Below are 23,518 nucleotides of genomic sequence, written 5' to 3' on the forward strand. Positions count from 1 at the left end.
TGCCTTTCTGGGCATGAAATCAAATGCTGGGATAGTAAGTTTGAGACAAGTTGCTAGTTATTGGCTTTTGTTTTCTGTAGGAAAATACCTTTGACTAACACCTATGGAACGTTTGTAGGCTTGATGTTTTCAAGAGCTCAGGAAGAAATCTAAAGTATCTGCAGTCTCCAGTGCTGGCAACATGAAGGTTGGCTTAGTGCTCTCTTCAGCTCTAAACCTTCTTTGTCCGTAATGAAACTCAGCCTGTTGAATCACAGAATACTGTGTTTATCTCAGCTTATTTCATAGCATCTCTGCCACTGCCTTCTTCCTAACATTCCTTGTTTTGAGCCAACTTCTAATTTTGTGAGGGTGACCTTTCTATATAAAAGAAAAACCTTTCAAAAGTTGTCACTAATTATTCTGTGACTCCACTCTTGAATATTCAGATGAGAAGTTCTCACAGATAAGTTTTTCCTAATATATCTCATAGAATACTGAATTGCTGTTTAATATACTTGTTCAGAAATATGAAATAAAATTGCACAATTTGTGGTTATTTTTTTTTTTTTTGTGTGTGTGCAATATCAGAAGATCTAGTATAAATTTAAAAAAATAATGGAAGATTAATCTAGTAGTTAAAAACTTCTCATAGAGAAGAAGCAAACAGTAGTGACTGATGAAAGATTGTTTAAAGGGTTTTACCATAATAGTAAAAGATTAAGAAACTAGAAAATTTTGTACCTCAAGCAGGTTTAGTTAAAACTTGTGAGGTCCAAAGCATCCAAAATAGCCTTTTTTCTGGAAAGAAATTTTCAAAATTTTCCTGGCAAGAAGATTTGGACTAAATGCTTCTTGGACTTTACGTCATTTATTCTGTATATTTCTAATTCAGCAAACAGTGCAATGAATTTTTGTGCACAGAAAAATGAGAGTGATTATAACTGTGACAAGAATTTATGTCATTCAGTTTCCCTTTCTAAGCCTGCATTTCATTGCAAACTTTACTTTAAATCTGTGCTAAGTCTATAGCCATCCTTGTCTCAGTGTCCACATAATTAAGTGGCCACAGCATGATAATCTTTACTTAAGCTAATTGGGTAGTTCCTTAGCTTTTAAACTAGTAAGAATGGAAAAATCAGTATTTCTGCTGAATTTTAGGTGGCCTCAGTTTTTTAAGCTGTGATCATTTTGTAGGTTTGTGTACTTTTCACCAGCTGTTTTCAGGAGTGAACAATAGTTTACAAATTTGTGACTGACAGATACTAACCAAATCATTTAATAGTGCTTGCTGATTTGTTAAGGGATCTCTTTTGGGTCTGTGATATCGTTACCTGTTTTTCATTACCAATCAAAGAAGATTTAGAGCAGAAGAGACTGCCTGGGCATCATGCTCACAGTCACCCTCCAGTGTGTACCCTGGTTCTACCAGCACAAGGTGACCTTCCTCTCCACCCTCACTGAGGTAGGATGTGGGTGAGGATTTTGAAGCCTCCTTGAGGATAAGTGAAGTTTTTTGGGAAATGGCACTATTGGAGATAGACTGGAAAAGGGTTGTACTCCGATAAAAAATCCCATGTATATGTGTAGCTTGCACTCCTTGTGCCTATAGTGATGGAACAAGGGCTTTAAACTGAAAGAGGAGAGATTTAGATTAGATGTTAGGAAGATGTTCTTCACCGTGAAGGTGGTGGGACACTGGAACAGATTGCCCAGAGAACACATCCCTGGAAGTGTTCAAGGCCGGGCTGGATGGGCCTCTGAGGAACCTGGTCTAGTGGAAGATGTCCCTGCCGATGGCAGGGGGATTGAAACTAGGTGATCTTTAAAGTCTCTTCCAACCCAAACCATTCTAGGATTCTATGATCAAATGTAGTGACCCAAAGGAGATGAATTGCTAGAGTTAAGTTATTGACAGCTGATTGCAGTACCTGTGCTCTCTGCAGATCTTCCTCTTCTGCATTTTTTTTCCTTTTTTTTTTTTTTTCTTTGCTGGTTTGTGTGTGAATTATATTTGACAGTTTATATGTAATGATTTAAAGAATAAGTCTTAAGTCCTTGTATGATCTCAAGAGGAAAGAAGGAACCTGAATGTTTATTTAGGTGGGATTCTATTCCTTGCTTGCCTTCAGGCTTTAATATGTCACGTTATTGTACCACGAATTAATGCAATCAGAATTGCTTCTTTCATGCGAATAGCTAGTAACAGATAATAGGACACTGTCTTAGCAAATTTACCTCCAAATCATTTTGGAATATATGGTATTTCTGACTTTTCAGTGAGAAGAGCATTTTGCTGGGAAAATGCAAGAAATGTTGCTGCTTTCTTTGTGAAGGGACACGTTACAAAAGAAGTTTTCCTCAGAAAAAGTGAGATAGTGAAAACTCAGTGATGAAAGTATAAAGATCATTTAGAATTTGGAAAAAATCCCCAGCGCGCATACCTCCCGCCCCTAGTAAAAACACAGGTTCTCCTATTGGCACTGGCAAAAGCACTCATATTTGAAAAGAGGAAGGGTATCTTTATTTTTATTCGCTTTTCTAGAGATGGTAACTCTTTTACTAGAAAGCTTAAGCTAATCCATTCCTCTTCAGTGGAGGATGTGACTATGCAAGGCAAATACAGCATCTGCATGAAGGGGCATATAGTTCCCAAAATATGCTTCCTCAGTTATATTTGATGAGTTGGCAAATCTCTATCAGTATTACTGTACTCATTCTCAAACTCTTTCCTTCTCTTTGGAGTTTGTAAACATTTTTTTGTTAATCTCAAAACGGTCAGATCCGACAGGGGAGAATATGGAATTGTAATGAGTTAAACTGCAGCTCAGAATAATCAACTTGGTTTTAATCCACCCTCCCTGTCTCCAATTCAGATGGTCTTTTAAGTTGTATGTTTGTACATACAACTTAATCTTCAGAAAGTTATATTTGACATTATTAGTGATATGACAGTAACTATGTGGAAGACCCAGTAGTGATGCTTCATGATGAGAACTGCTTTGTTTTGCTACAGGAAGGAAGTGTGCTCTGACTTGATCAATTTGAACTTTGATGAGAGATGTTTGCTGATTACAGCTCTTTCTGTTTTAACAAATAATATGGCAAAAGTCATATTTGTAGTTTCAGGTTTGTAGTTTCTCCTGTCATTCTTTCTGGGGAAATACAGATAAATGGCAGCAAATAAGAAAATACAACTATATAAAAATGTCTTTAAACACGCAATGAAAGTACTTGCTTGAATTTACTCACGGAATTGATTTCACACTTGGAAGTAACAATCAATAGATATCTGAGATGCTGTTATTTTACTGCAGTGTTTTTTTTTGTGCATTTTTACTGGTGCCCTAGTTTCATGAAGCTCAGGAGAAGTCACATGAATATATTCTTGGATTTTCATCCAATATTGTTGCTAAGGAAACATCATCTTTAATACTGTATCCTTGTCTGCAGCTTGTCTGTATTAATCAGTGCCTGTTAATGCTTAGCACAAACCAAGTAAAGATGAAAAAAAATCTTAATTTCTGTAATGAAGTAGTTTATTATAGACTCATCTCCTTCAGGATCCCCTGCCACTGCAAATTTCACACAAATTGAAGGGTCACATCCATATCTTTGGTCTCATCCCAAACAGACACAGTATGGACAGCTTTTATACATGTTTCATAGGCTGCTAATAATGATAATTCAGTATCATTAATCTAACATAGGTATTGTACAGTACGTGGATTTGGTCAAAATGGTGGGAATGCTTACATGCTGCCTTAAAAAGGAGAAAGAACTTTTTCTATGAAGTAGAAGAGAGGAGCACTAAATTGAGAAACATATCCATTTTCAGTATACTGTTAAAATTGTAATACTGTATTTCAGTTTCCTTTGAACATCTATCTAGGGAAAGGCCTGTCAGTCAGAGATACCAGTGGAAATCTCTGTTCTCTGCAGGTCCAGATACTTCGTTTTGTTGCAGTAGTGACAGGCGGAATTTTTTAATTTTCTATTTCTGACCTCTTCTGAGAAGCACCAAATTTTATAGTCAATTTCAAAATAATTTGATTTAGCAGGTTGTCCTGGGTTCAGCAGTAGCAGTCATTTTTCTCCTTCTTGGTAGCTGGTGCAGTGCAGTGTTTTGACATTCAGCTTTGGAACAGAGCTGATAGCAATGTTTTGGTTTGGCCAAGGACTTTGTGAGCCTCATGCTCTGCCAGGGAGGAGGGGAAGCCAGGAGGAAGCAGAAACAGGACACCTGACCCAAACTGACCAAAGAGGTATTCCATACCACAGCACGTCATGCCCAGGATGTAACTGGGAGTTAGCTGGAAGGGCTGAGAGACTGCAGGGTTGGAGGAGGCATCGGTGAGAGCTTGGTCGGGCTCTGGGGGGCAAGTTATCAGTCAGCTGGTGGTGAGGTGTTGTATTCTCTTCCCTTGTTATTTCCTTTATCATTGTTATTATTGGTGGTAGCAGTAGTGATTTGTGTTATACCTCAGTTATTAAACTGTTCTTATCTCAGCCCGTGGGAGTTGCATTCTTTTCGATTCTCCTCTCTGTCCCTCCGGGAGTAGGGGAGGGCAGGAAACGGGGCGGGGGAGTGAGTGAACGAGTTACCTGGCTGGGTTTAAACCACGAAACAGGTTTTTAGCCAAATTCCTGTTTGCTTTGTTTCATGGTCACATTTGCCTTTTGGACATCTTCCTTAGTATCTGCCTCTTCAGAGAGACTATGTTAGATGCAACGTTTGTTCTTGAAAAGCAGAGGTCAGAAATGCCAGAGACAAGCAAGAAGGCCTGAACATGTCTCATTGGGAATATTTGTTTCCTTTTTTGGACAAAAAGTGTTACCTTATTCATCAGCTCAGTCATCCTTCAAGGAAGAGGAAAAAAGTCAAGCACAAGTTTACTGTCTAGCTGTGTTGGCTAGATGCAAGCATGGTTTCAGCAGTCTAATCTGAATAGGTCATCCCAGCTTTCATTAGCAGAGCAGTAAACAGAACTCAAGTTCTCTTGAATGCAGAGTGTCTTGTCCATTAATCAGTCTCTTTACTCTCCCTGTGAGAAAAAAAAATGCAAGAAAATGTGTGTGAGGGTGTCAGTGCACTCAAGTTAACAGAGCCCACATCAACAGATGTGGAAGCTATCTTAAGAGCTGAGCCACGCTCATGCTTTTCTGCCTGTCCTCAGGGACTGACTGGATGGGTACTAAGCAACTATTTCAAATACCATTTCAATAGTTTTCATACTATTAACACCTGTGTAGAGGTGTCTTGGAGATCTTAGGTGTGGTATCCACTACAGCATAGTCCTTGTATAGTAAACATTTATAGTTATCCATTTCTGGGCATCTATTTTAGTTACTTTTTTTCTTCCTGCACTAAGAAGCTATTTACAATGCATTGCTTGGGACTGTTTTAATAATGAAAGTTTCTGAATATGTGAGGTGTTACCAATGTGTTTACTTTAGAGGCTAGACCAAGATACTGTATTTTTGTATTAATTGCTGTGCCTGTAAGGATTGTTCAATCACTCATAGTCCAATTAAAGAACTACAAAGGGTCTCCATATTGCTTAAACTGGAGTCTAATCCTCGAGTTTTGATCGGATTTAACATTTCAGACCTGGAATTCTGCATAGTACCCCATGGCTTTAACAATGGCCAAGGCTTGAGTATTAAGGAAAGGCATCATCTTATCATTCACAGTTCAGATGAAAGTCATTTGAATGTGTGTGGCATTTCCTTTTTTTTTAATGTTGGTACTACAATCAGTAGTCCCTGACCTCTTTCCAGACTTCCCTTTTCCATCTGGCCTCATAGCCAGTGGGATAAAATACTTGCACTTTGTACTTAAAGTACAGTACTTTAACCTATCCTTCACTCCTTGGTCTGGAAGAAATGGTGAGGGAAGGTGTTCTCGGGTATTTCATCAGCCACTGCCAATAGTTCTGCTGTTCAGTTTCCCCAAAATCCCTGCATACTGGCTTTTTTAAAAAAGCCTGCTCTTTTAAAATATTTATTGTATATTAATTTTCTTCTACTTTCAATGACTATCTAGAAAGGTTGTTAGCAGTTTACTATAGAGACTGAAGTGGAAGGGGAAGGACATTGGTAGTTCTATGGTGTTGTCTGTTATGATTTGGATCTTAATTTATGGTGCATTATCTCATCTCAAGGCAGAATTTGAACTCAGTTGTTCAAACCAGTATTTTCTATAATGATATAGAAAGCATTAATACTATGACGTTGCTGTTATTTATTATTTTCCATTTATTAATTGGAAAGAGAGGAAATATATATATTCGCCTAATGTGCTTTGAGTGGAATTGGTTGGCACACTTGGGCTAAGGCAATGTTTTCCTGGCCATTGGTAGTGCCTTGCATCTCTGATGCATTGTGTTTATTCTGATTTTTCACCAAAAACATGCTAAGGTAATTTTTAGTTGCTGGAAAGTGTTTTGTAAGGTGTGATGTGGGGGTGCTTTTGCATGTATCTGTGTCCTGTGTGGTGCCTGAGTGTTTTGTCAAAGCTGCAGTATGGGGTGGTTTTCACTTGCTTGAAACTGCACAATGCACTAATAGCAGAGCTAAGTACAGGATTGAAGAGGTCATGAATCAGTCATAAGACTGCTCTGTTTCTACTTTTTCTCTTTTTTTTTTTTTTTCCCTTCGTGGAAAGTTTTCACTTCCTTTCTCTACCTGAATTTCTTTATTGTCCGCGTGGTCATATCTCTCCCTTTCTGTGGTGTTATTGTGAAAATCAGATAATTTCAAATGCAGGGTTTCCCCCCCTCCAGATGCTTTTCCTTTTTCCCCAGGCATACACCACCTGCTTGTGTTTGCCCTGGGAGATGTGCAGATAATTGGTCAGGATTAGATGGCAGAACTACAGTGAAATGTGCTAAGTTTTGCTGCCAGCTCATTTCTACTTTTTTTTTTTTTTTAAATTATAAAATTGGTCTTTCAAATAAAGAAGGAAGGGAAGAACCAGAGAAATAACTCTGGAGTTGAAGAGAAGCAAAGAGAGTAAATGTTGGTTGCTGAGCAGCAAAGAGGAGGAATTCCCATAAAAAGTTGAAAGGTCCAGAGGCTCTTTACCTTTTGTAGAAACTTTGAAGTTAAAGGTTTCTCTCAAAGCTGTCCATGTGGAATTTGTCAAACAATATCAACCAACTGAAATGCTCCAGTACAATAGAAAAAAATACAAAAGTTTATCATGTAGTGTAGTATGACTTCATGAAATATTAAGTAACTGCTGACAGTTTTCTCTTAGTCTTTTTGTATATAGAAAATGTATAGATCTTTTTACTTAGATTTCTTTTTTTTTTTCTTTTCCTAGTGATTTCCTGGTTAGCTTTCTCCTTGCCGCTTCTGTTTATAGACTCCCCTTGTCTTCACCCTTGGAATTTCATTAACCAAAATCTCTGTTCAGGTGTAAGGTCATTTTACCATTGCAAAGTGCTCAGCTTTTCTCCTTTACAAGTAATCTTTGTGTTAGTAGTTCTGTCAGCCAGTCTCTCAAGATCGTTACCATATTATGAGTTAGGGGAGGAAATATTTTAGCCAAATTAAATAGTAACCTCTGAAATTTTTATCTCCCTGACTTAATGGTGGGACTTCTACATCATTTTGGACTGCTATACCTAGTCTGTGTAGAATGTAATGAAGTAGCTTTTTTGGGTTTCTATTAGAATATATTCTTTCTCACTTTTCTGTGTTATAAAGTATGAATCTTCAGACCTCATGTCCTCCCTTGCTGCTTGCTTGCATAAGGAAAACAAAAAACTGTCTTGCTACTAGCCTGCTTTCTAGCTTGGTTCCAGATTTGATGAAACAGTTGTGATGATCCGCTGTCAACTTTAATAAAAGATTTGGAAATATCAACTATAAGAAAGTACTCTGCAATATTAGAAATATGAATAGTTAATAATTATTCAAAATCAATTATTCCCAATTGTTTGATATTAAAATTAAGACATTGAAGATAATCTCATGTCACTTCAGTTTAGACATCTTAAGTCTAGCAATAGTATCTATCTAATCTAGTCATGCTTTGGCTTGCTGTAAGATCTCTCATAAAAAGGATGTCAGATAGTATGTAGAATGAGGTAGTTCTGGAGATGCATATGTCTCCATTGATGATAGATCTGTAGATAGCTAAATACCAACTATTAGAGCTGTTGTGGAATTTGCGATACAAAAGGACTTGTTAATATCTATTATCAGTGGGAAAATATTATAAAATCATTATTAAGGAGAACTATTAATAAAAAAAATCTAGGCAAATGTAAAAGTTTCATTCAAAAATATTTTATGTATTTTTCTTTGGCAGCCTTGCTTTGCATCCTGAACGTGTGTTGGTGGCCACAGGTCAAGTTGGAAAAGAACCGTATATCTGCGTGTGGGACTCATACACTGTGCAGACTGTATCTGTTCTGAAAGATGTTCACACGCATGGTATAGCTTGCTTGGCTTTTGATTTAGATGGTCAGGTATGTAATTAATTTTTTTAAACAAATTGTTTATCTGTCACATCCTGTTAAGTAGCTTTGTGGTGTTGTAAGGATGTGTATTGCCTCAGGTTTTATCTGCTTATTCTCAAGTTGAGGAGAAAAAAGTCGGCATTACTAATTACTGACAAATACTCATATTTGGCAAGTATAACTTCAAAAGAGTGTTTAATGAAGATGAGGTGGTAGGGAGATCCTTGCGGTTTGTGGGCCACAGGGCAAGGTTATACTAAATGGCTGGAGATAGTGGGGCTAGTGGTGCAGGTTGTGTCTTGTGCACAAATTGATGTTACTTATCTTGGACTCCTTAATTCCTTCAGGCAGTATCCCCTTCTCTGTTACACATTTTGTATGTGTTGGTGACTCTCCACATTTTGGTTGTTCGGAGTCATGTATCCTGGATCCTAAGAGTGAAGAAAAATATGCAATATATAGATGAATCACAAGAAAAATGTGGTTCCTATTACTGGTCTCCACATGATCACTATCACAAATGTTGGTCATCTTCAATCACTGGGAAGGAATATGTAGACTGAAGTGAGGTCAAGCCCATTGCACTTTTCAAGTTTTTTCTATTACTTGTTCATTTCTAATGCTTCATGTTGGGCTATGCCACAGAGCTGCTCTCCTCCCCACCTCCAACTGGTCTGGCTAGCTCAGGAAGGCATAATTTATTCTGTATTTATTGTCCTTTGTTAATTGTCTTGGGGATTCTCTCCTTTGTGCTGAGAGAAGTTCAGCTAGCTTTGTGATATGTTCTTCCATGAGCATGCTGGGTTATTTTTTGCTTTTTTTCTGAGCTGTACTCCACTGTGGAAGTCTGCTGGTTGGTAACAAGATTTTCTTGTTCTTAGGAGAACTGAGAACATAATTTAATCTCCCTTTGTATTGGGTTATGTCTGGAAAGACATCACCAAACTTTTTTTGGTGATGGGTATAGAATAAGTGTAAAACTAGTTTGCATTCACTCCTCTCATTCTGCAGTAGGACTGGAATTGAACTGCTTGGAAGCATACCTGACATTGAATCTGATGTTCCTTCTGAGAATATTTTCAAAGATGGAATAGAAAGGTTGAACTTTGCAATATCTGAAAGATTGAAATTGACATTAATAAATAGGGAGTATGAATAACAATTGTATTTAACTTGCTTCATGTAATTTTGAAGCTTTTCAAACAGTAAAGAAAACATGTTATTGGGAATAGGTTTCTGTCTTCGGGAAAAAATTTGCTTAAGTTTGGGGTTTGCTTTGCTTTTACAAACTCAGTTTTATAACCTATGTAGAAATTGAAATTAAATTTGTCTTTAATGTGTGTAGGTATTAACTGCTGAACAGTGAAAAAACTTTGTCCTTAAAGATGTGCAAAGCTTTCATCTATCAAAATTAAGATGGCACAATTCATGCATAAACTGAACAAAAAGACTTAATTTTCTTTAAAAATAAAACTCAAAGTTGCCGAGTTTTTTTTTTTTTTTTTATCAGCTCTTTAATACTGTTAGTCTTTCTGTTGAGACTTTCTATAGGAAAGACAACGTTTTTACTAGTTAGCAAATAAAGTGTACTGTTGGCTAGTGTGGTGAATGATTTGTATCAAGAAATCTGGAAAGGAATAGTTATTCGTACACAGAATCAACTAGGTTGGAAAGACGTTTAAATCATTAAGTCCAGCCTTTACCCCAGGACTGCCAAGTCCACCACTAAGCTGTGCACTAAGGGCATCAACATGGTTTTTGAACACTTTAAGAGATGACGATTCCACCACTTTCCTGTGCAGCCTGTTCCAATACCTGATCACCCTTTTGGTGAAGAATTTTTTCTAATATTCAATCTAAACCTTCCCTGGTGCAGTTGTTTTGAAGAATCAAGCAAAAGACTCTTATAGCTTTTAAATGTTTTGTTTGTTTCAAGAAGATTGAAGAAAATATTTTTCTTTGTATGTCCTGAACTTGTGAAATAAATACTTAAATTCTGCAAGTTAAATGTAATTAAAAGTAAACCCAAGTAGTTTCATTAACTTCAGTGAGTCTTCCTTTTTGCAAATGTCTTCTGACTGCTGCTTGCCATGTGTGCTATATATAATTATATATATTAAACATTATAAATCCTAAATATGTTGTTATCTGAGAAGATCTTTATGATCATGATACTGTAACTGAAGAATTATGTATATGGAAGCTTTGGCATAAGATGTTGTATCTTTAGTTTTTTTCTATATCAAAATGTAGCTATTTCTTCTAACTCAAATATGTCATGAATTTGTTACAGTTCAAAATGATTACTCTAGTTTTCATTAATATACTGAATTTTTAAATTTACTTATTTTGGACTTTTTTAGCGCTTGGTCTCAGTTGGTTTGGATTCAAAAAACACAGTTTGTGTATGGGACTGGAGAAAAGGGAAATTACTGTCAATGGCTCCTGGTCATACAGACAGAGTAAGTGTAACTAAAGAATTTGGTGTCAGTGTAATTTTAGTTTGTTAAACCATGTCTGTGTAGACATACTAGAGCTATGCCTGGACAAAAAAAAAAATTATGTTTTAGAAATTGAATTTGTATATTGTGTGGATATGTATTAAGACATGTGAAGATATTTTAGATATGCACATTTATTTCTAAAATAAAATGCGTAACTCACCATTTATTTGTGTGTGGTTTGTTGAGACTTTAAGCATGTAGGGGAAGTGCAAAATTAAGACACTTCCTAGACCCTAATCCCCACATGGGAAATCAAGATACAAGTAATTGCTTAAATTTTTCTGGTCTGTAAATGAACCTTAATGTTGTTTTATCATGTGATGTAATTACTCTAGTGAAAAAAAAAAACAAAAAAACAAACAGAACTAATGTACGCTGCAGTTTCGGTATTGAATGAGGTGATAAAATAGTTCCATTTAAAGGATTTCAGACTGTGAAAATTGCTACAAATTTTTACTGTTTAACTGTCCCATGCTAGAAGGGCGATCTCTGCTGACATCTTTGTTTTTTTTTCATGCAGATATTTGATATTTCTTGGGATTTGTACCAGCCAAACAAGCTTGTCAGCTGTGGTGTGAAACACATCAAGGTAATGAAATAAATGTTAACTCATAAAGTATTTAAGCTGTAGTAGTTTATACCCTGTAAAATAGAACATAAAATAAATATATAATTATAATATAAAAGATCTTCTGTAAGAGTAATATTACTTCTTAGGAACTGCAATCAAGTATCATACCTGACTACACTAGACAAGATATACATATAGTAGAAAACAGACCAACACTGCTTGACAGAGTTCATGCCCTGGCAGAAGAAATGTGGAAGGAATGAAACAGTTGTCAGTAGCATTGTATGTCATGATCGTAATAGAATTTAAAATTCAGATTGTCTTAAAACATGCTGTTTGAAACCACAAGTAGCACAAGGCAGGATGCACACGTTTCAGGTGAGTTCAGGTAATCAAGTTTCTGATTCTTGAACAGTTAATGAATTGTTACAATTCAGAGGTAGAATGAATTAAAAAAAAACATTTCTTACAGTGTGAGAGAGCATGGGAATACAGTGGAAAGACAAATGGAAATGCTTGTCCTTTCTGTTAATACTTTTCCCTGCTGTTATTCCTACCTTTATCATTTTGAGCATCTACCAGTTACAAGATTCATAATTCAGAGAGTTCATGTCTTTTTCAAGCAGAGTGTGCTATGAAATACTATGAATACTATGAAATGCTATGAAATCCATGTACCAACTGCTGTGCAAAAACAGCTCATTTCTGTCAGCAGGATTATCAGTGTTTGATTGCCATCAAATATGTTTCCTAAAGTCATTACCTTCTCCCATGCACTGTCTTCTGTGTTACCACATAACAGCAGTAGATGGCAGCTTGAAAGTTCTGTGCTGCTGTTATGTGTAGGTTCTTGTAGTGGGAAAAATGTTTTGCTTTTCATAAAATGAATTTTTAGATTAATATGTATTTATGGTTTATTGAAGAAAGTGTTCCATGTGTTGGCTAGATTGCACATGCCTTTGATTTAGCATAGCATTTAGCAGATCGTTTACAGATTTCCATAGGCTTGATTAATAATGATCTTTTTTTTCCTACTTCAAGATCTTACAGGACCGTTATGCCAATAGTGAGCTAATATGTTATGCCAGCAGCGATTTAATATATTTATGGTGGCTTTATGACTTAAACCATCTTTTTAGATAAGCAAAAGTTTATTTGAGCAACTTTTAAGGCTCTGTGACAACTTAATAAGAATAGCTTTTTAAAAATAATTGGTGTTTCCTCTGAGAAAGCATTAACTGAAAATCTGAATCCAGAGATTTATAGGCATTTAGATCAGGCAAGAGATTTTTGTTGATGTATATTTTTCTTAAACCGTTGCAGTTCTGGAGCTTGTGTGGCAATTCCTTGACACCAAAACGTGGTGTTTTTGGCAAAACTGGTGATCTCCAAACTATATTGTGCCTAGCCTGTGCAAGGGATGAAGTGACATATTCTGGTGCACTGAATGGAGATATATATGTATGGAAAGGAATCAACCTTGTAAGGACAATACAAGGAGCACATGCTGTAAGTATATCTCTTTAATATAAAATGTTAAATAGATTTCTGGAAAGCTGGAAAGGGCATTGCAAGATCACTTAGTCTGTGTTTCTAAACTATTTCAATGATAGAGACTCAGTATGTCTCATCTGAATATATTTCCTTTTCTGTCCTTTCTCTCTGTTGCTTAAGATTGCTGTTGTGTTAGAAAGTGAATGCTAGATTGAGATATACATTTAGGTGTCTATGTATATAGTATCTTCCTTTATCATTGATGGGCCTTAGTAATCAATAGAGCCTGGAATGCATTTAAATTTATCCTTCAGTAGACATGTATTACTCTGTTCAATTACCCATGCATAGGTATATGTAGTGATATTTCATATACCGGAGTTGAGTACATAGCTGCCTCCCCCAAAGAATATGGATCTACTTTATCTGACTTTCTTTTATGGAGTTCTCATTAATCCAGAAGCATCTCAGAAGGCCTGGACTGCTCTATTTAGGTAATTGGTGTTGAAACAAATAAACAGGTCCCCAGAGTGGATCTCAAGCTTCCTCTACATCTCTGTCAATTTGGAGGTACAACATAGCTGGACACAACTCTTGAGCAGTGCGCTGTTTTCCAGCTCTGCCTTGGGCAGGCGTTTGGACTAGAAGCTCTCCAGAGTTTTCCCCAGCATCAGCTATTCTGTCATTCTGTGAATTGAGTCCTACTGGCTGGTTGTCTGATAGCTCTCTGAAGTCTGCTGATTTTGTGAAGTGTAATGTAAGCAGAAACTCCCAGCTTGTTTGTAGATACATTCATTTAGTTGTTTTAGCTGGACTCAATCCCTCTTTCTTGTTCAGTGTTGCTGCCTTTTACTGTATTCATTCAGCTTTTCAGAACATTATACAGCTTTGTAAAGTGATGGCATTAGTGAAAGTTAAATCTTTTTGGAAGGGCTTGGTGAGATTTTCTTTTAATCAAAGTGTTTAGTGTGAGAATGAAGTGATTATATTTTTAGCATGTCAGTTTATATTTTCCATATTCGTTCAAATCATATGGTTTTGTGATTAAAGTAGGGAACAAAAAAGACTTAGTGGTTTGCAGTCTGATTTGTTTATGCCAATCTGTGAGAGTCCTCATTTCTTCTCATGGTAGTAAGTTATATACAGTAATGTAATGCAAGTTTTAACTTTTAACTTCCCCAAGTATCACTTTAAAACCAAAGCATGTTGTTGGTTTAACCTGTGAGTCATGAAGCTGCTAACATAAATTTATGAAGCTTTATTATGTGCTGGTTGAAGGTTGATCTTTTTTTTTGTTTGTTTTGTTTGGAAAGGCATTGTACTTTCTAGATAATATTTAAAAATCCCTTATTAGCAATTTAAAATAGTGTGAAAATACAAGCACATGAGTTCCTGTATTGCAGCTTTGAAAATCTAGGTAAAAGTAAATTATTCTTTTTTATAAGAATAATTTGCATGACTAAATGTATGTATGTAACTGAAGTATTAAAATTACTCTATGATTTGATCAGGTAGAATGGAGGGGACAAATAGTGATGAATGATATATATATGTGGGAGAGGTTGCAGTCAGTCAGTACTAAGAAGACTCCTGGTTTATTGATGATTTAGAAATGTGCATTCAGGACAGTGGCAGCTAAACTAATAATTTAAAAGTGACTGGACTGCTTGTTCAGACAGCAGTATAATGACAGTGTATCATATTAGGAGAAAAAGTTATGAAGAACAAGCGTAAGACTATTTTGCATTTGAGCTTTCTTTGTATTCATATGAGTGTATGTATAAAAAAAATATATATACCCACACACATGCATACCCTCCTTTATGCACCTATAGAAATATTAAATGTATTCAAGAAGCCATAAATTCTAAGCCAAGAAGTATAAAGGGATATTTTAACCTTCAAATATTCCCTTATTGTTACTGTCTACCTTCAAATCTGGTTTTAGTGTTCATACTTAGTATTCAATAATATTCTATTCTGATCTGTATTTTCCTAAGGTGATGTGGACATCTACTCTTTGATGCTGAAGTTAGTTAAAAGAAACTTCTAAAATGCTTATATTGCATATACAGAACTGGATTCCCAGAGGAGAGTGTGCACTTTGTCTCATATCCAAAACTGATCAGGAAAAGAGCATCACATCCTATTTGGTGCTGTAGGAGACATCTATCCTGTATATTCATATATCTGTACTTAGATTATTTGGAGTTGCAACAGTTTATTGCAGAAGAATGCTGCGCTTTTCAACCCTTTCAGTGTGAAATGACCTAACTGATAAATGTGGAGAGCACTTGTTACTCCATTACTTATGTGCTGTGTCAGTTTTGTTGACCACAAGATCAAATTTGAAGTGCTGTGGTCCTTATCTTCAGTAGCGTCAGTGGATGGAGCTCAGGTGACCTTGGAGTATGTCTCATCTAGCCTTCTATTTTTGGCTCTGTCCTTTAGGCTCAATGGAATTGTGTTTTGCAATACTGAAAATTAAGTAGAGGCAGTAATTCATGGCTCTGGAATTCATTTTCATGAGAGATTAGTGTCACTACAAATATCACCAATTTCAGGGGAAAAAAAGACCCAATAAAATCTCTTCTGGAAGCTTACTTCCCAACAAAACGAAACCTGGCTTTTCAGTAAAATATTACCTTAAAGGGTAATATTGTCAGACTATTGTAAGAACAAAATATGGCAGCTTGGAATAAGAATGTCTCTTCAGCCATACTAAACTATTATTATCATACTTAATAGTTATTTTGCACATAATTTTATAAATCATGCCCTTGTTGATTTTTTTAAAAGAAAACACAAGGGTAGGTGATAACATTTTTTTATGTGCATGTTGTTAAAAGCAGTGTGACCATAGATAGAAATTTTTGTTCAATATGCTGGTGTTATCCCTGCTTGCCTGTTTATCATCCTGAGTCATTACTCCTCAATGGACTTGCATTAAACTTATCGTTCATTAAAGGAAAGTTTGTCTGTTGTTTGCGTAAAGTACCATGTATTCATTTCTTGCAGCATAAACAGTAGGCATTTGAGATGCAGGAAAACATTTTTAAAAGCATGTTAGTCATGTGGGGATGTGGTCCATCCAGAGGTAACGGTCTGCATTAGTACAGAAAACAGCTTCTTTTCAAAGATTGACTCTTTGTTATAGTTAACCTTGCTGAAAAGGCGTTTTTTATTTTAAGAGTAATTCAATGTGAAAAATAAACCAAGCTGTTCCAGTGTAAGCAGCTGAGGAAAGAGATAGCAACTTTAACACTATCAAGCAAAATAAGAATTCACAGCTAAAATACATTATTTGTCTTCTGTCACAGCAATCCTAAGAACTGTAGATGGAGGAAAGAAGAGTTTCTGTCAGATTTCTATCGAAGTTTGTGTAGAAACAAAAAGCTGAAAGCAAATAGGTTGTAATAACTGGAGAATTAGTTGGAAGAGGAATGGAGAGTTCACTTAATGTGGAAGTAGGAATGAAAAGTATGAAAAGATGGAAACGATCAGTTGAAAGAGCTAAGGCACAGAGTTCATGTGCAGGGAACACTGGATAGAAACGGGAAACTCAAATTCTAGTTTTGCTGATCTCTTCTAAATAATAATGCCAAAATGAAAGTTTTAAAAAGAAGAAAGAAAACACCAATATTAAAGCACGTTTAAGTTCACTGGCACTGGTAGTACTACTTCAGGAGATTAATTGTAGGCAGTGTATCTGATTCTGAAGAGTTAATATAAACCTTGACTAAATAAAAAAATAAACCTTTTATTAGATGTCTCACTTTTATGCCAGTGCAAATTGGGGAATGTAGAGTCTTCTATTTATTTATCATCTTACATGTTCTAAATTCGAGGTAGTCTGTGACTGTTAAGGTGTATGTGCAAGATGTTACTCGGGTATTAATAGTGTTATGCTTATTTTAAAACACTGTACTCTTTAAAGATTCTTGTGTGCCTTTGCCTTGCATAGTGAATATACATAAGATGCCTTGTTAGCAGCTGAATAATTTATTTTGAGATAGTCTTTCAGGGGTACACGTTAAAGTTGTGTGGATTGATGTCAGAAACTGAGGTTAAATAACAGGCTCAAGGTTAAATAACAGGCATTCTGTTAAAACTATTGCACGCCTATGTCACTTGGCTGAATAGTAATTAAATATAGATGGAAACAATATAATGAACTTAAATGAATGGTTTTAAGCTGGTGTCATGTACCAAGGCATTAAGTTATGTGGTATTTTTCTCCTGCTTAGACTAGTCATAGATTTGAAAGGAAACTGTCCCCTTCAGCCAGTGAGAGGCGTATAGGCAACTGTTTTCAATTTTTAAATAATAAGATCATTTTAAATAATATGCCAATTTTTTAACTGCTTTATTGGCGATTTGTTAGACAGGAAGATTAAATTTCACAGTAGTGGCTCTCCACTGTAAGCTTTCTGATTCCATCCTTAAATGTTTGCAATCCATTTCCTTGCTATGCAAATATATATTGGGAGACATGATATCTTTGAGTAAGTGCTCAACATATGTTGCTTTACATGTTAGCATCTATGTCCTGATTGAATCTAGGAGTAAGAAGGAGGCATGGACTTCTTACTGAACTGATATGTTTCCATTCTTCATACTGCTCAGTAGTAGTCAGTTGCTGCTGAAGTTTCCATATGATCTGTCAAGCTTTGTCCTAATTATAGCTAACTGTAGTCATGTGTTTTAGGAATCACATAGAGTAAGTGTGGTGGATTTTATAGAAATTACTACATTTAGGTAAGTTAACACTTGATTTTTGTCCATCAAGTTTCTGAGGCAAGATAGGTCCAGCAGCAATAGAAAACCTGAGATGACTTCACTATTACAAGCTTCTTGGCTACAAGCAGTGGCAGTATATTCATGGAGTAGAGACCATCTTTGTCATGTTGTTTTTGTACTTGTCCAGCTTTCAACTGTCATCTCTGGTTGAACTTGGCATTTTTTTATTTATTTGCTCTTGTTCAGATATTTTTTTGTTTTTGTTTTGGGTTTTGGTTTTTTTTTTTCAAAATTCGAGGGAGCACTGGTGTGATACCATCTAGTCTTACTGGAAAATAGGAAATACTCTACATTCTGAGAAAACTGCTCATTAATTTGAGATGTTACTTCCAGAATTTTCCTGTTCATTAGGAAATGTAATGAAAAATTTCTAACAGAAGAATGCAGTTCATGTCAAACTTTGTAACTTTTAGGATTGAAGATTTTGATCTATACTTTTAATTTCGAACACAGTCAGTCTTTGTTGCTCATGTTATTCAATTGGATCAAAAAGTCAGTGTAATTGTTTGCCTCTCATTACTGCTAGGAGGCTATTGACCATCAAAAATCGAATTATCTTTATGACAGTTTCAGGCTGAAGAATTAAGAGAAGCATGAAGACTCCAAAATTGATTTGCATTAACAATCTTTGCAGTTTCCAAAAGGATACATTTACTGGAAGAATTATGGCTGGCTAAACTACGAGAGCAAAGAATCTGTCTTTTCCCCATTAAGTGTCAGCCTATCAATTACATGAAGAGTAGCTAAGCTCAGCTTCTTCCATTACGTACTTACGGTCTCCATTAATAAGGGACCTTTTTTCTAGTTTTCATCTAATTCTCTGTTCCAGTGCCACATAGTCTGAGATGAGAATGTCCTGTTGCATTTCAGGAGATTGAGCAAGCACAACATCTGCCAAATCTCCTTGACAACCAGCATGTTCTTTTCAAGACTGGGATATTCTGTGAAATAGAAAACAGATTAATCCTGGATCCACTTGATCTTATCTTCAGAACATTCAGCCAGCTTCCCACATTGCCAAATGTCTGATTCTTTTTTTAATACTGACTAATTAAATCATGGATTTCGGAAGGAGTTAATTAGAGGAAACAGAATAATTCTGTTATCAAGGTTGAATTCAAAAAAGAGCTGTAGAAGATTTAAATATGCCAGAACTTGGGCAGAATACAGCATGTGGTACAAAATGTGCCAAAATTCCTCTAGACTTTTATTTGCTCAGTGGCACTAAAAGGTTAATGCAGTAAAACACAAGCACACACACAGACACAGAAACAAATACAGTTTGGGTTGTATTTTCAAAAGATCTCCAGGCTTCTGAAGAAACAGAAAGAGGATTTTCAGGATGTTGGAGATAATGGAAGTTAGCCTTCTAATCTGCTTATGACTTAAAAATTCCACTACATTTCTGTTTAGGCACATGTTATTCCTCAAAATATGGCTTGCCTTAAAAGTCTGTATCCTAAGGATGGACATGACACATCAAAAAAATCTGCGTTGTCACCCTAGTCTTTCAGTATTGATTGTCATTTGACATTCTAGTAATAATACGGGATTTTTTTTTGTGAAAAGTGAGATTTTTTTTTTTATTTTTTTTTTTCTCAACTTGAAAAATGATGTACTTGTTACCAGATGCTAGAAAAGCAAACACAGTCCATACTTCATTATGATCAGTCCATGATGATATTTTCCTGAGTTATAATCCCAGTAGAAAAAAACAAGTTGGTAGGAGAGAAGAGTCATGAGTTCCTGGGAATTCTGACAACCCACAACACTAGGTGCTAGTTTGTTCTGTTAGCGTACAGCTTTATTTGCCCCCAAAAGCTAATCTTTCATTTGCTAATTGCATTCACTTTGAGGGTTAATGTACTTCATTACCCCAACCAGACTACTGGAACTTTACATTTACTTCTTTACAAAACAGAAATTATGGAAGATATACGCATGTTATTGGCTGTTCTACCTTCTTTTAGACAGGAGTACGGAGACAAGTTTTTCCTTCCATGGTTTTTAATGCTCTCCTGTTTTATTTTGTCATAGCTGAATATTAAATATTTTGAACAAATACAGAACTTTTTTTTTCTTTTTTACTTCTAATGGGCTTATTACCCAAAGTTACCTTTTCAGCATCTTTGCTCACGAAATGTGTGAGCTACTTCTGGAAATAAGACTAGTGAGTCCAAACAAAGGGTGTGTGCTCTTTAGATGAGGTATCATGTATGCATCAAATCTAGTGGTTATGTAGATACAGTATCTTTGTTTTAATAATAGATACATCATCCTTGCCTTGTCTTTATCCTGAAAAAGCATATATCAAGTGAGTTAAAGAAAATGTGTTAGGTTTGATTTCCTGAAGTCTACCTTTAAAATAAGAGCTTTATATTATGTAGCTTTAAATGGCATAAAGTGATCACTGTGTTCCTCTGTATTTTGCTTCTAAGCTTAAATATTAAATCCGTCTTCCTTAGCTTAAAATATAAAACATGCCTAATATTTTCTGCCTGGTTCCATAGAAGCTGAGTAATAGCAACAAAGGCCCTGAAACAAGCCTAATGGAGATCAGTGGAGATCATTCTTCTGACATTTGTGGGAGGTGGACCAGGCCCTAAGGCAAGAGGATGTGAAAGTAAACTCTAGGGATAAGAAGCAACATCACTACAATCAACCTCATGATAAAAGCAGTATTGCAAAAATTCTCATATCTTATTGTTTATCGTTGAGTGTGAATTCTGCTCATATTTGAGTTTGTTTCTATATTTATTTGACTCACATTTAAAGCTTGTATTAGTTGAATATGTTTATGCTATTGTCAGCAGCATAACAGGCAGGAAGGAGGGAAGACAATCAATACCACCATGAGCAAGAATTCCATTTTCTGTATTGAGGTATCTAATCTGTGTATACTGTTAAAAATAACTTTCTTCTCTCTTTAGGCAGGAATCTTCAGCATGAATGCATGTGAAGAGGGGTTTGCCACTGGTGGCAGGGATGGCTGTGTTCGCTTGTGGGACTTGAATTTTAAACCAATTACTGTGATTGATCTCAGGGAAACAGACCAAGGATATAAAGGTAAAAATAAGTCTGTGATTTTTGGTATACCAATAAGGTAGGAAGTTTACCAGTGTTTTGAACAAAAAAAGACTTCTTCAAAAAAAAAAAAAACCAACCAAAAAGGTTGTTTCATGTATGTTACTGTGAACTATTTGCTAGAAAAGACATTTGATCATGCCACTAGTGTGAAAGTCATGTAGTCCTTCAGAGTTACTGCAAAACATACTGTGAAGTTGTAGACACAGATTTTTTTTTTCTTTAAATCAATAAAATGCACATCTTTTCTGTAGTACAGGAGTTTCTAACAAGGAGCAGTAAAACCTTAAGAAAACTTAAAAGAGACAGTGAGATCTACAGTGTAAAACAGTGGAGTACAAAATTGCACTTGTTAGTTATCTAAATTTTCGCAAAAACTATTTAGAAGTTATCTAGTTTCATAGAACTTAGAATGCTGCTTGCATATACCTATATCTTCAATTACAGTTTGTCATGCTAAAATTTTAAATGTGGCAGTCTATAGCATGTTTTGTTACTGTTCTAGATATTGTTTGTGTAGTGATTCAGGAACAGAACACAAAAGTATACTAAAGCACTAATGTCACTTACAGCATTGCTTTTGTTGCTATTTGGTTTTCTTTGCCAACAGTCACTTCATTATTTTCTAATATCTTGCAAAGAACTTGACAGTGTGGTCCAGTGTCCGATGGCAATCAGATATTCAGGGTCAATAAATAATTGACTGCAAGTTGAATCTTACTATTCTGTAATTGAATTGGCATTCCAACCAAGATAGTAAAGTATTGCAACAAGATGGAATACGTTTCATTTTAAATGCCCTTTGGTACAGTGGCTTTGTTTTGACTTTAAATTTATTCAGCTGCTTTTTTTTGAGCTCTGTTGGAATGTGTGTTTTATTCCCCATTTTATTCTTTCAATCTTGTTCTTCACTCCAGATTGTCTCCTTTACTTTTGGTGGAAAAGACTCTTACCATGAGCTCTTGGTTCTTGATCACTTATGTGAACTCTGTCCTCATCTTTTAACTTCTCAAGTGGCTTTGGCAGAGCTAATAGCTTTTAAGAAATGCTATCTTTAATAAATTCAGTTTCCTGAATCTTTTCACTTCAGTTTTTTTTCTTAGTTTGCCTTTATGACCTGTCCTACTTTTTTTCTTAATTGCATTTTCTGCTGCTGCTATACCTCACCTCTTGGCACTTTTATCTGTGAACATAAACTCAAGTTCTGTATCCCTGTGAATGTCTTGCAGAGCAATTAGTTGATTCTTGATATGTCTCCGAGTAGTCAAATTGTTTCTCAAAAAATCTCTCTCCATAATAAGTTCCAAATTACTAAGACAGATGTCTTAATCATCGTTCATCAGAGATTCTGTTTGTTTTGTTTTTTTTTTTTTTAAATCACTGTAGACAATGTAGCCATATAATGTCTAGATCATAGGGCTAAATGGTGAGGTGGCTATATTCACCAGTGCAGCACAATAGGAACAAATCTGTAAGAACAATCAGTGTGGAGGATTAAAGTAGCACAATATATATGCATTTTGAGGAGTGTTTGAGGGATGTTAGCTCTAGTTAGATTCAGTGGTCTGAACACTTTATTGCACTTGGAGCGTACTAAGTGCATTCTTGGAGCACGTCTTTCAGTTTTGTTTTGTATGGAGGGGGTCTTATTTGTTCATTTGAATGCTATCTTGTAATATAAAGCATGCTGAGTAGGCATGATCAGGAGCTTTGCTTTGAAAGCATGCTTTGTCAGAATTAAAACATAGGTGCAGATCCAACAGACTGGCCTGCTAACCCACCTATTCACTGTTCTGAGTTGCAACTTTTTCTTCAATGTAAATTTAATAACATAAGGCGGCTCTTTTCTCTATGTAGTTAAAAGTATTTTTCAGAAGCATGTCAATTCATATTGGTACAATATTCTTTCCAACTGATAGGTAAAAGTGTCTCGTATTAATGCAGAGTAGTTTTTCAAATATCATTCTTGAGCTGTTCTCCACAAAAAGTAAGGCAAAGTGAATCAAGTTAGGCATTGCTACCATCTGGTTACCTGCACCTGAAACTGGGAAAATTAAGTTGCACTATCAAAGTGTAACAAACACAGCCTGTTTTAAAAGGTGCATATTCCTAAAATTGGGCACCCAAGTCTGGATTCCCAGTTACAGCAGTCCTAACTTCCATTTTGTTGTTCTCAACCTTATCTATAAACAAGTACATCCTCTGAGTGCTCACTTTCACTGTAAGCCTGTAAACTGAATTAGTTACTAGAAATGCACATTGGAATTCCATCATAAACCCTTTTCATCTCTTTATATGTTGTTTTGTTTTGATTTAGTTTTGTTTTCTATTTAGTGAGAAAAATAATTCTGGATAGTATGAAGATGTTACAAAGATTTGCTTTAGGGGGAGCATCTCAGGCACAGCCTAGGGAGAACTGGGCTTTCTGATTGTCTTACATACAATACATGTTCCACTGATGCTTTTGTCACTTATAAAACACAGGTTCATCTAGCTAGTACTAAGGTCTGTGGTTTTATCAGAAGTTGTTATTTATATTGTCTGCTACCTTTGTTGAAATTTAAAGACATGTAATGTGTAATTCCAGGTACAAATGTCAGTATTACCTTTCTCTG

At 35.7% G+C, this 23,518-nt stretch overlaps 1 protein-coding gene across 5 annotated transcripts in view; it reads left to right on the forward strand.

Moving 5' to 3' along the window:
• EML5 (EMAP like 5) overlaps positions 1 to 23,518 on the forward strand; it is a 102,359-nt gene that overhangs the window by 12,154 nt on the left and 66,687 nt on the right. For all 5 annotated transcript variants that reach the window (XR_009968509.1, XM_062638736.1, XM_062638726.1 and 2 more), the window contains exons 2-6: positions 8,300 to 8,459; positions 10,814 to 10,912; positions 11,475 to 11,543; positions 12,849 to 13,034; positions 20,750 to 20,885. Coding sequence is in view for 4 of the 5 variants with exons in the window: in XM_062638736.1 (XP_062494720.1) it covers positions 8,300 to 8,459; positions 10,814 to 10,912; positions 11,475 to 11,543; positions 12,849 to 13,034; positions 20,750 to 20,885 (650 nt within the window). In the remaining variant the exon portion in view is untranslated. The remainder of the gene's footprint in view (positions 1 to 8,299; positions 8,460 to 10,813; positions 10,913 to 11,474; positions 11,544 to 12,848; positions 13,035 to 20,749; positions 20,886 to 23,518) is intronic.

The sequence above is a fragment of the Pezoporus occidentalis genome, unplaced genomic scaffold (assembly GCF_034315485.1).
Source record: "Pezoporus occidentalis ecotype Australia unplaced genomic scaffold, CSIRO_AGI_Poc_V1 ctg115, whole genome shotgun sequence".
Lineage (NCBI taxonomy): Eukaryota > Metazoa > Chordata > Aves > Psittaciformes > Psittacidae > Pezoporus > Pezoporus occidentalis.